This window comes from Cyrtonyx montezumae, unplaced genomic scaffold (assembly GCF_038088225.1).
Source record: "Cyrtonyx montezumae isolate F1298 unplaced genomic scaffold, pur_monq_1.0 scaffold_5, whole genome shotgun sequence".
NCBI classification, from domain to species: Eukaryota; Metazoa; Chordata; class Aves; order Galliformes; family Odontophoridae; genus Cyrtonyx; species Cyrtonyx montezumae.
Window position 1 is genome coordinate 15,023,284 of NW_027072056.1, and position 12,059 is coordinate 15,035,342.

Below are 12,059 nucleotides of genomic sequence, written 5' to 3' on the forward strand. Positions count from 1 at the left end.
TGTTAAGAGCATACTGCAGATGCTTATTTGTGAATAAGAACTGGGTGTTTTTTTGAATTTCAGTTCCAGAGAGCCTAACTATTTCAGAGGCCCACATTTCTATAGCAACAACTCCATTAAGCACCAGGAAACTGGAGACCTACTTACGTTGCAGCATAGCTTCAATTATTCCAGGAAGCCTGCTTGAAAAGCTCCTGTCTTCCAAAGGAGTGATTTTTAAAGTTGTGACTGAACAGCATTTGAGCTTCTAAGAAGTGAATTACAAGTTCTTTTTCATTATGGTAATGAACACCCACTTACAGCCTTCTTCCAGCAGGGGACCTGAACACTGCATGCTCCAAGACAGAAAGTACTTATATAAGTTGTCTTCAGCAAGACAAAGGGTGAGGCACATGAAGAGGCCCTGGGACACTGGCTTGGTAGTCAAATTGGTCCTTAAGCTACTGAGGTCATTTGGGTAATCAATACATCTTGTCCACTTGTTTGTGATGCTGCATTTTTATACAGACTCCACTACAATAGGAAACTGAAGTGATATTATCCTTCTTGTACCCCATGAGAAGTGGTCACCTCCAGTGGCCATTAACCAGTGCCTCCTGATTAACAGAGGTAGCATGTTCCTGCACCTGTTTCACAGGGTATTATACCTCACAGAAGAGGGTGGAACTGCATATATGCAACACATTACTGAGAAGTCTACCTTATGCACTATGAAACTGCAAAGTAGTCTCAAACCTTCATGTCAGATTTTAAGATAGTGGTGAAATAACTGCCTTAGACTTCAGACCCTGCTGCTGCTGTACAGATCAAGCTTCTGGTTTGTCATCTTCTGGTCAAGCTAGTTAAACCTGCTCTAGGATTTCTACTCTTGTATTAAGAGTACTAAAAGCTCTTTGCACAGTGTGTTGGACTCAGCTGCACAGATAACAGAGTTCCACCACAGTTTAAGCCCTCTATCTGTACTGCTGTGGTCCTACCCTTCCTTTTCACATAAGCCCTCCACTGGGTTCTGCAACCAGCTGCAACAGTGTGTACCAACACGTGCCCAATAAGCCAGCTTAGGCTGACCCAGTCCCAGGGTTCAGCCAGGATCAAGTACTGAAGGACACTCACTTTCCCCTTGAAGCACTGGCTTTCTTATTAAGAGCTATACCACATGTCCAAACTAGTTTTATATTCACTGCCCTCTTCTTTTCATGTTCGGAAATAAGTAGAAGTTGTTACATACATTATACAGTTTACCTGGCCCAAGACAATTCCTCTTCTCTCAGTGTAGCCCAGGCAAGCTCAAAGGCTGGACATCAACAAGCTACAGCATGTACCCTTTGTTACACACCTGTGCTTCACTGCACAGGCAAAGGTCAATCCCATGAAAAATTAAATCTTTGCTTACCTTTGTTAAGGAAGTGTGAAGCATCCTGAGATGTGATAAGGCTAAGAATGCAGGAACTGGAACTTAACTCCATTTTGAGAGGAAGAAGCTTGGTACACAGTAATACAAATGTGATTTCGATAATGTGTTATGACAACAGTTCCTCACCCTTAACCTCAGCGTTTCGCAAGTAAGCAGGATTTAATCTCACTGAGATTCAGCAACAAATTCAGTGCTGTTTGTGTTTACTGATTATAAACATCCAAGCCACAAAGCTAACAGAAGAGAACAAATGCTTGAGTTAAAAGTTAATTTAACTCCTGACAACATTAAACAAGACAACTAGAAAGTAAAATAACAGACCCATCTGTGACCATTACTAAGATATCTAGGCTCATTCTTCTACTCAAAAAAAAGTTCCAGGTAAGAACTCTAATCAGCTATTTTCTTGCATCAATAATCACAAATGGTACAGAATCCTTGCTTTACAAACAGTTACTTGAGGCTGTCACCCTGCAACTATAGGCACAGTCTGGTAGAGGTAGAAAAGCAAACAAGACCACAGTAATCAAGTTATACTGATCAGAAGGCACCTCCACATTAGAGCTTTTAATTCCATGCTGTACACATGTAGGGCTTGCTTTCTCTCAACCCTCAAAAAATAAAAACAAGGACTTTATTTCATTATCTGAAAGGTTAATTAAAACACATTTGCCAGCTTCCAGGATTTTGTCTTCAGAAGTTAAACCAGGAATCAATTAGATGGTGCAGACCATCAGAGAGAAACACCACACCACGATCACTGCTTAACCCTCCTCCCACCGTCTGGGATACAAAGCTGCCCACCAATAGCACCACTGTTGTCATCATTAATTTGACAGAGCAGATTTGCTACTGGATGATGCACACTAGATGGCAAGCCAATGGCATTAACATAATGAATGCTGTTAAAAAGCTGCACTGTGACTCCAGAGGGCTCCCAATTGTGCATCACTGCCTGCTTTAATGCAATCACTCTCCTTCCTCTGTACATCACCAGCAAAAGTCTGCTGAGTCATAGTGCCTGTAGGGACACCAGGAGCTGCAGGGCCTGAGAGTACAAACAACTGCACTGTGCTTTGCTGCAGAGCAAATCACTCCTGTCTCAAAAAACAGCAGTGCAGCACTATTAGCCTGCATTCAAAAACACCTGGCAAAACCCTTCTGATGAAACAAGGTAAATGCAACCTGAAGTAGATCACATCTCAGCATCCAGCACAATCCAGCAAAATGTCAACCTTTGAATAAACCAATCTTCACACTTCTTCCATACAAACACATTTAGTTTTCTCATCCTCAACACTTGCAGACCAGGACTGTCATAAGTAGCTTATTTGCAAGCACCCTGTCACTGTGAAAATCTAAGCAGTCTAAGCATAGGTAATATTCACCCCAGCTTCAGTCAGATATACATTAGCATTGTAGTGGTATCTGAAAGGTTAGGAACAGTACATGCAAGAAAATATTTTGGTATTTAGACCAGTCAATATTACATTTTCAAGTGGCATCAATTAATGCTAGACAACATCTTCCACCGACACGGGTTTCATTTCAATGGACCTGCCCTTCAGCACTTAGGTAGCAACATATACAATCTCATCTGTGGGATCAAGCTTTAAGTTCTATGATTAAAACAAGCTTCAAGCCAGCAGTTATTCCAAGACACAGCTCCCTATTTAAACTAGAAGCAATTATGACTGCACCATGCCACATTATGTGTACAGATGCACAAGGAACAGTTTTCCCATCTGGATGGAAGTAATCTGCACTGAATAAGAAAGAACTGTGCTACTAAAGCTTGACATCTGCCTCAAAAGTAATCCTTGAGGAGAACATGACATGATTAAGATTTTTTTTCCCCACTGCCAACACTGAATGGTGTTGGATTTGTGCTGAGCTCTTTACCATTCCTTGGTAATGATTCTCGTAAGTACAAAACCTTGGATTCACATCAAGATATCAAGACTAGAAAAAAATGTATTCTGTTTATAGTCAGCAATATTGAAGTTAAAAATGCTTACTAAGCACTCACATTTCTTACAAAGATAGCTACAGTACTCCTTGAAACGACCTCTCCCATATGAAAGAGAATATTCATTGACCTTCAAGGTAGTAAATCTTCGCAGAGCTGGCACAGCAAAAGGGCTGTTGCATGTAATTTAATAAGTAGAGATGGCAAAAACAAACAATGAAAAAATAAACTGACCTGGTGTTTAGCATGCGAAAATTTTGACCCCTCCTGCTCATCATGCTGCACTGAGTCAGACCTCTCCCTCACACTCCTATACCCAGGACTGGGTATGATGTACTCTTTTCCGATGTCGATGTCTTTCATCTTCTGTAAACGCCAGGGTTTACACCTGTGTTTGCACCTCAGCAGTCTGGAAAGAATCAAATTTCACTTTGTTAGATGTTGTGCCCAACACATTAAAAAAAGTGGCGTCAGAGTAAGCAAAAGTAAAGAAAACAACCACAGAGGAGTTTTGTTACAATAAGGCTGCAATAATGTGACTGAGAAGTCCCCCTATACCAGCTTCTTCTGAACTAGTTCAGACATACCCTGAGGTGACTATAAATGGTACAAAAGCTCTCAGTGCACTGGAGTACAGTCACAGTCCCACCCTTACAACTTTGATTATACAGTCTGACAGATTAAATAACTGCAGCATTTAGTTAAAACCTTGAGAAATTATGCTCAAAAGATCAAACCTCCCCTGAAGTCCTTTATTAACATTCAAAACCCCACAGCTCACCAGCACAAAGCTCTGAATAATGCATCTCCCTCTACATATATATATATAGGGCATTAAGATGAGTCATCCTACGCACCCTGGAGAAAACACTCCTCTATAAAATCATTAGCTCGCTCTGCAGGCCCGAGCCAGCACTATGTACAGGGCCACCCCTGAGCTCTGCCTCAGCCTGTGGGCCCCACTGTAAGGCCAGAAGGGGATCAGAGTCCCACAAGAAAACCACCTCCCCCCGCAACGCCGCGCTCAGCCCCCCCCGGCCCGCAGCCCGCGAGGGGCCTCCCCGCCCCCACCCTCAGGGGCACAGCCCGCACTGCGGCTCCCCTCACAGGGACGAGGGGCCCGACCCCCTCCTCACAGGGCAGGGAGCGGCCCCCTCACTCGCACGGAGGGTCCCGGTCCGCTGCCCCTACCGCCGGTAACGGGCGGGGCGGTCCCGCTCACCTCCGCCCGCCGACTGCCCCCACTGCGGCTTTTCCACTCAGCGGCCGTGCAGCCAAACAACATCCCTTATAGCGGTTCCGGCGTCGCCACGGCGCACGCGCGGAGAGGAGGGCGGGGCTGCGGCGTCCGCTTCCACGCGGCGCCTCACGGGAAATGTAGTCCTCCGCTCGCAACATTCCGCCAGGCGGATTGCGCGCTGCGAACTACATTTCCCAGAATCCCTCGAGAGCGCTCCCGCCGTCTCGCTCCCCCCTCCCCGCGCCCCGCCCTGGTCCTGCCGCAGCGTGGGGGGCCTGGAACGTTCGCCGCGGGCCGGGGAGAGCGCGCGTGGGGGGCGCGCGCCGCGGGGCTGCGGAGTGGCGTAGTGGGCGCAGTGCAACGCAACGCAATGTAACGCAGTGCCATGCAGTGCAATGCAACGCAAAGCGGTGCGGGGCCGTGCAGTGTTGAGCCCGGTCCCACCGAAGGGCCCTGCCCCGCTCTTGGCTTTGTCACCCGCTGCTGCGTCGACGGTGATTTACAGCCTTTCAGCAAACGGAGAGCGCGCAAGGGGAAGTTCCCCGGCGAAAGGCCGTAAATCACCCCCGCAGCAGCAGCAGCAGCAGCAGCAGCAGCAGCGTTGGTTAGGTGCTGACAGCCCCTGTCCTCGTGTGACACCGCCCCGCCAGCAGCCGCACTCCGCTGCCTCACTGAAGGCTTTATGTAACTGCGCCCGGGGCTCGGCCCCTCCTAACGAGCGGTGCGGTGCTTTTCCACTCCCGCTGCTCGGAGCTCTCAGAAGTGAATAGGATGGAGACGTCCCGCGGCCCCCACGCAGCGCTGCAGACCAGCATAACCCGCGGCAGGACGGGCTGGAGGGGCTGTGCCCATCGGCTCGCTCCCGTTTGTCACTGCCCATCATCGCCAAACGCTTTAATACCCCACTGAGGGTAGGAGGCAGTGCTGGGCGCCCGGAGGCTGTGTGGCATCCCTTCTCCATGCCCACTGTCCCCAGCTATTTCAGGACAGCAGTGGGATGGGTTTGTCGCCTGGAAAGCAGAGTCCGGCATCCTGCAAACAACGACGTCAATAATCAGCAATAATGTGGTTGCATAACAAGTGATTGCTCGTTTTAAGAAGAAATGGGTTTGGTCGCATTCTACTTAATAGGAGTTATGGATCTAATGGGTTCACAAGAGTGAGAAGTCACAAAGGTTTCCTGCAGGCTCAGCAGTGCCAGTGTCCATAGTGAGAGCAGATGTGATTATATTGGACCGAAGAAAAGATTAATCCTCCCCTCTCCTGACCTGTCTGGGACAGGAGTTCATAAATCAGAGAATCAGAGAATCAGATAATTGAGTTAGAAGAGACCCTTAAAGGCCATCTAGTCCAACTCCCCTGCAATGCACAAGGACACATACAGCTCCATCGGGTCACCCTGAGCATGCTCCAGCCTGACTTCGAGTCAATAACTCATCCTGGCTTGATGTTACTGTGCAGGTGTTGCTGTGACAGTATTTTGGAGAAAAAGTGGTGCCACTAATCCCCTTCCCTGCAGCCCAGGTTGGCACGGAGCCTTCACAGCACAGGTGACACTGCTTCCCTTGTCTCAACACCTTCTCCAAATAGCCATGCCTCTGCAACAAATGCCTTTTGGTGTTACAGTTTGTAGGTGTTGATCATCCTGCCCTACTTTTGCAGCATTTCTGCTTGTCAGAGTGCAGGAGAGGTGCAGTGCTGCATTGTGTCACATGGATTAAATTTGGGTTGTAATTCATCATTCGGGTCAAGAGAGAGCATGGAAAAAGTTCACCATTCTGTTTCATATGCTGCTTATTTTGGGCTTTAAGAGAGTAAGATAGAAATAATACTCAGCAGCAACCAACATAAACCTGCTTTTTTTTTCTTACAGGGTGAGGTTGCTTAGACTCACAGGGTGAGTCTAAGCTGTTGCAATGCTTAAACCGTAATCCAGCACAGAAAACCAGTTCAAGGCAGTTTATATCTACGCTGACAGTTCGATCTTTCTTCCAAAAACCTGATCAGAGGGCAAGATCAATCCAAGGGCAAAGCATTGCCCAGAGAGCAGAAGCAGGGGAAACCTATGCATGCTAGCAAGTTGTATGGCTCCTACAGCTTGCTCCACGCCCACAGTTAATGAGTAATCGATGGAAATCAGCAGCATGGATTGCAGCATAGGCTGAGCCAGAGCCTGTGTGCTCTTGCTGGTTGGTGAGGAAAAGCTAGGCTTGAGTCTGGGCTGGTTATGGGGCTGCTTACTTGCTGAAGTCAGTGGAAAGGCCAAACAGTGCAATAGTAAAGGGCCAGAGCAGTGTTTGGATGAATGCTGGTGGCTGGGACCCTACCACTCGGATTTGGGAGCTGCACCCGTCCGCTGGCTGTTAGCCATGCACCATCTGCAAATGTGGAACAGTAACTTTGGTTGCTCTGCAGCACTCACCTGAGAGATGCAGCATTGACCCCAGCGGACACGGCCTCTCAGAACAGTGCGCTCAGCTCAGGATGTTGATTCTGGAGCTGCCAGGGCACCACAGCAGTGGGGGTGACCAGGACATGGCCAGTATGACCTTCCCTTTGGCTCCCAGGATTCAGTCACGGTACGTCACTACGTGCAGGCTGAATTCATCCTCTGTGCCAGGCAGGCACCACCTCTTCTATCACTGGGAGAATGTTGAGTCCCTCATCTTCTGGGCAGTGGGACACCCAGAGATTTGGGACAAAGCCTGGGCCCCAGCATGGGTCAGAAAGGGTGAGGCCTGCAGTGAAGGAGCCCTGAGCAGACTGAAACCTTTGGGCTGTTCATTAAAGCTACAGAAATCCCTGAATGAGGAAACAGGACTGGAGCAGGCTTGCTTTGACAAATGGAACTGCGTCACTTGCCCACCCCACGTTCTGCATAAGGGCAGTCCCCAGGCATTTTGCAGCCTCCAATAGGAAAATTGCTGCATGTGATCAGGGCTTCGTCAGGTCAGCTGGAAACAAAGCACTGTGCTGCAGGAAAGGGCTTGGGATGGTGCTCAAGGAGTGGCAATGCTTGGGATAATAAACCCAGCAAAATGCTGACAACCAAAGACTGGCCAAGACATGGCCCCAGGACTGACAGCACAGCACTGGGGGACATAAGAATGAAAAGCATCATTACTGACTCCTCCAGTGTGTAGTTCCTAGATAGAACAGTGCCCAGCCAGCAGTTTGTTCTGTCATCCCATGTGTATCACATCTTAATCTTGTGGCTCAGTTCCTCATCTAAAAAACATATGACTGCTGGAAACCATGTGAGAGAGGCAAAGGAGAATTGCTGTGTATAAAAAGTAAAACAAGGTCCCAAACCACTGCTGTGAAGAAAAATCCTCCCCATCAGTGAGCAGCACCAGGCTTCCTCTTAAAGGCAGAACAGTGAACCAATGGAAAACTAAAATAAAGGAAAATAACCTGTTGGTATTTTCAAGCAATCAGACCTCATTGTCTGAGAGAGGTATCATCAATCTCCATCTATCTGCTCCTGCTCTGAAATCACAGTTCTTCCTGCAGGGAGAAGAACAACCTCAAATACTGCCTTATGAATCCTGGTGCCACTGCTGCTGTCTGTACAAAAAGCCACAGCCTGCTCTATTTCCTCCGTGCCTTTGCAGCATTTTGCACAGAGGAAAGCAGAGTTGGTTTAAAGCACATTTTGCTTGTGAGCATGCACACAGGGATGAGGCACAGTTCAGACTAAGTTTCTGGCTGAGCTCCAGCCTCACCTGTGGGTAAAATGTTCCCTATGCTACCAGCTGCAGGGGAGCTGAGCTGTGCATGTGCATGCAGGGCTCCAGGATCCAGGCTATTCTTGCATCAGACTTGAGTCAGCTCGGCTGCAGTGCCTTTGGGCTCATCTTATTTCCATACCTACAGCACTGGCTGTGGCCAAGCCTGCAGCACCGTGTTCCTGCCCTGTGAAGCACATCTCATCTCATCTCATCTAATCTCATCTCATGTGACAGCATCAAGCCTGAAGCAAGTTTGATAACTTCCAGGCACAGGAATCAAATGTTGTGATTAGTGATGCAACCAGTGCTTCACTCCATGTTCAAAGGGTGAAAAGATGTAGAAATTATTCATCTTTTTAGGGAATCAAAGCCAGCATGTGAAGCAGTGCTGCAGCTGTGGAGATGGAGAAGCTGCTCCCAGGGACAATCCAAAAGATTTAATTTCTTTCTGGTTTCCATATATTCTCTTTTCATTGGTACTACTGCAACTTGAGCCAGCACTTCTACACTACCAGGAAAAGGTCATCAATCAGCTGCTTCCTTCTGCTTTTCTGCAATGTTATGTTTTGAAATATATCCCTGACAAACTAAAAGAAGTGTTGGAGTGATTCCATGGGAAACATCAGTACAGTAACCAGATCCGTAGTGTACAACATCTGTCAAGATTATGTGACCTCTCACTGGCTTTGATGTGATGGAAGCAGACTGCAGACCTCTCCCTGAGCTTTTCCAAAACAAAATGAACAACGGAGTGGAAACATGAAGCCCCTTGGATGGGGATCTTTGATACACATGCCTTTCCTGTGAAGCACTGGCTGTGCAGGGAAGGAAGGGTTACAGGAAACATGGGCTCTGCTCTGAGCAGCACACAGGGGGCTGTGCCTTGACCAAATGCTTCTGGCAGAGAGGACTGTCTGGGAAGTGGGGGCTGCCTCCTTCCCAAAGCAATGCATCTGGAGCTGCAGCAGGCAGCAGAGAGATTCCTTTTCCCCCGGCATCCCCTCCAAGAAGGGCAAGGGCTGAATTCCAAGGGAATGCTGCAGGAGCCCTTTTCCTCCCCTGGAGGAGATGAGAGATGAATAACTGTGCCTTCTACACAGGAGATGGGGAGTAGCCCCAGCTCTGAGCAAGGCACTAAGAACAGAGCAACATCTGCAGGCAGCATAGGGTGGAAGGGAGCTGGAGCCAGCCAAGCAGCTCTTTCAAATGAAGTCCTATGTTATCCTTCTCGGCCATCTTGTCTGTTTAAATCCAGGATTTCCCTCTCTGTCCTGATAGCCCTGACTTGGCACCAAAAATTCCCCTCTCATGATGCCGGTGACTCCAGACCCTGTCCCCATAACACTGTGACATTCCCCTGCCAATCCTTCTGGTCCCAAGGCCGTGTTTGCTAAGCCTCATGTTCTGCTTAGCTCTTTAGCTTTCCAAAGAAGATGCCTTTCTGTCCCTGTCTCAGCTCACAGGTTGCTTCCTACCAGCCACTGCTCTAATTCCAAAGGGTGAGCCTCTCTGGGCTGACACTCGCTTGGGAAGGGCTGTTCAGCTTTAGGAATACACACTGGTCAAAACTAGAAAAAGGTTAGCTGAGAAAACAGGAGGCAGCTCTGCTCCAGTGAGCCATCAAACCTGAGGGAATCTCTTCACCTCCTGTGGTCTGATCACTTCCCCAAAAGTGATCTTCCGTGCTAAGGAAGGCCTCCTCCGCGTGACTGGGAGCACTGGTTCCTATGAAGGCTCCAGATGTGTCCCCTGATGGGAAACTCATCTCACTCTTCAGCCTTGAGCTGCCTCTGGGGTCACACAGGGTGGCTGCCTCCAGGAGCATGTGCCAAAGCCAGATGGCTGCTGACTCATTTCCCTCAGACAGGGTGTCCTCACCAAGAAGTGCTGGAAACTCGGCTAAAATATGCAGATATGCAGGACAGTGTATCTACAGCCCAGTCAGAGTGAGGGCAATTGAGATGCAGGGAGCTGTGGCAGCAATAGTGCATCCTGCCCATTGGCAGGTGAACAATGTCCAGCACCTTGCTCGTGCAAAAAGCTACTGAGCAGTTCTGCAAGCAGCATCCCGTGGTATGTGATAACCCCAGGAGGTGCCGACTGGGCAGCTTGTCTTTTTCTCCACTTTTCAAGGCTGCCAAAAAAAGAGCAGCAAGATGCTGAGAGTGGAGGAAGCCCAGCAGTTCATCTGGCAGAAACCAGCTCCTGAGAAACAGAGGAGAGGGGACAAAAGAGTGAAGACCAAGGCACAGCCTGTGAGTCAGTGTCCCTGCTGCCAGCCTGGCTGGAGCCCAGGACGTGGGAGGGTTGGGACGCAGAGCAGAGTCAGTCTGGACTTCACCTTTGCTGACCTACTTGTGGACTGAAAGTCTCTTTTTACCTGCAAGACTTGGTTTGGTGCTCATGCAAATCCCAAGTCAGGCACAGAGCTGCTCAGGCACACAGGAGGGCTGGACACTGAGCATATCCCGTCACCTGCCCATTATCCAAGGGGTAGGAGCAGCTGTGGGGCTGCTCAGGTACATGGACCTCTCTCTATACCTGTCAACCAAGCTTCAGCCACCCTGAGTAAGCCCAGGTTGGCCCTGGTGACAGACACCCTGTACCAAATACCTCTGACATGGACTGGCCACCAGGCAGAATGTGACATCTAGTGAGAGGAAATTTGTCCTGTGTTACATACATGGTTCCTCCATGCAGACCAATCTTCCTCACTGTGAATCTCACCACCCTAGGAACCCATAACACAGCTCCCACTCTAGATGTGGAGCCTCTGAGATGTTTAAAATAGGATTCGATCTGGAGATGCTTGCTTAGCAATGCATCTTAGAGCATCTTCTTCACAAAGGGAAAAGCCAGGGAGCAAACAAGTGATCAGAAAGGAAAAAAAAAATAAGAGAAAAGAAATAAGGGTTACCCATGTAAGGGCAGGGGCCAGAAGATGCCCCAGAATGCCCCAGAAATCATCACATCCCCACAGCTTTCACTGTTCCCAGTGCTGCTGGATGCTGCTCTGTGATGCTCTAAAGGGTTGTCATGGAGTAGAAAAAAGCCCTGCAATTCATGGGTTCTTCCACCTGCCCAACCACTGTGTCACACTGGGCTTGGTGGACCTTCAGTCTAACCCAGTACAGCCTCATCTCAATTTCCATGAGCTGATTTCAGTTTTAAAAGGCTCACCTGCAATTATATTGCTTTCAGAAAATGTTTGTTGTGAGTGCTACTGGCCTACAGGTTCTTACTGAAACCAACAGGAAATGTTTCAGCAAAGCCTTAGGAATATTTATCGGGCTGATTTTGAGTTCAATTCATTAGCAATTACCTTGATTTGCCTCTTGCCAATTTACCAGGGCAACATCTTGGAAACTCGCCTCATTTGCAGAGAACAGGATGCAATTAGCCAGATAATCTGTTGATTCTCCTATGCCCGCTCTCAACATGGGCAGTGGCTGCTCAGGCTGGATCAGACCTGATTTCTGGTGCTGTTTATACATTTAATGCTACAAAGGCAGGAAGGAAGAAGCTGTCCTGCCCTCAGGCAATGACAAATCCACATCTTGGTTAATTCCTCAAGCTGTAACCTGTGGGCTAAAACAATCTAAGTGCTTTTTTTTTTTCAGGGGTTAGCTTCTTTGCTGTGGCAACAGGATTCCCATCAGACACCTATTTTTGAACAGAATTGGAACAATTTATTTCTCCAGGGCA

General features: G+C 48.3%; 1 protein-coding gene across 4 annotated transcripts in view; it reads right to left on the reverse strand.

The window, feature by feature from the left end:
- ABCC5 (ATP binding cassette subfamily C member 5) overlaps positions 1-4,687 on the reverse strand; it is a 50,420-nt gene extending 45,733 nt beyond the window's left edge. For all 4 annotated transcript variants that reach the window (XM_065748103.1, XM_065748098.1, XM_065748102.1 and 1 more), the window contains exons 1-2: positions 4,606-4,687; positions 3,618-3,792 (exon numbers count right to left, since the gene is read on the reverse strand). In XM_065748103.1, the coding sequence (XP_065604175.1) occupies positions 3,618-3,746 (129 nt within the window). In that variant the 5' untranslated portion in view covers positions 3,747-3,792; positions 4,606-4,687. The remainder of the gene's footprint in view (positions 1-3,617; positions 3,793-4,605) is intronic.
- Between the last annotated feature and the right edge of the window lie 7,372 nt (positions 4,688-12,059).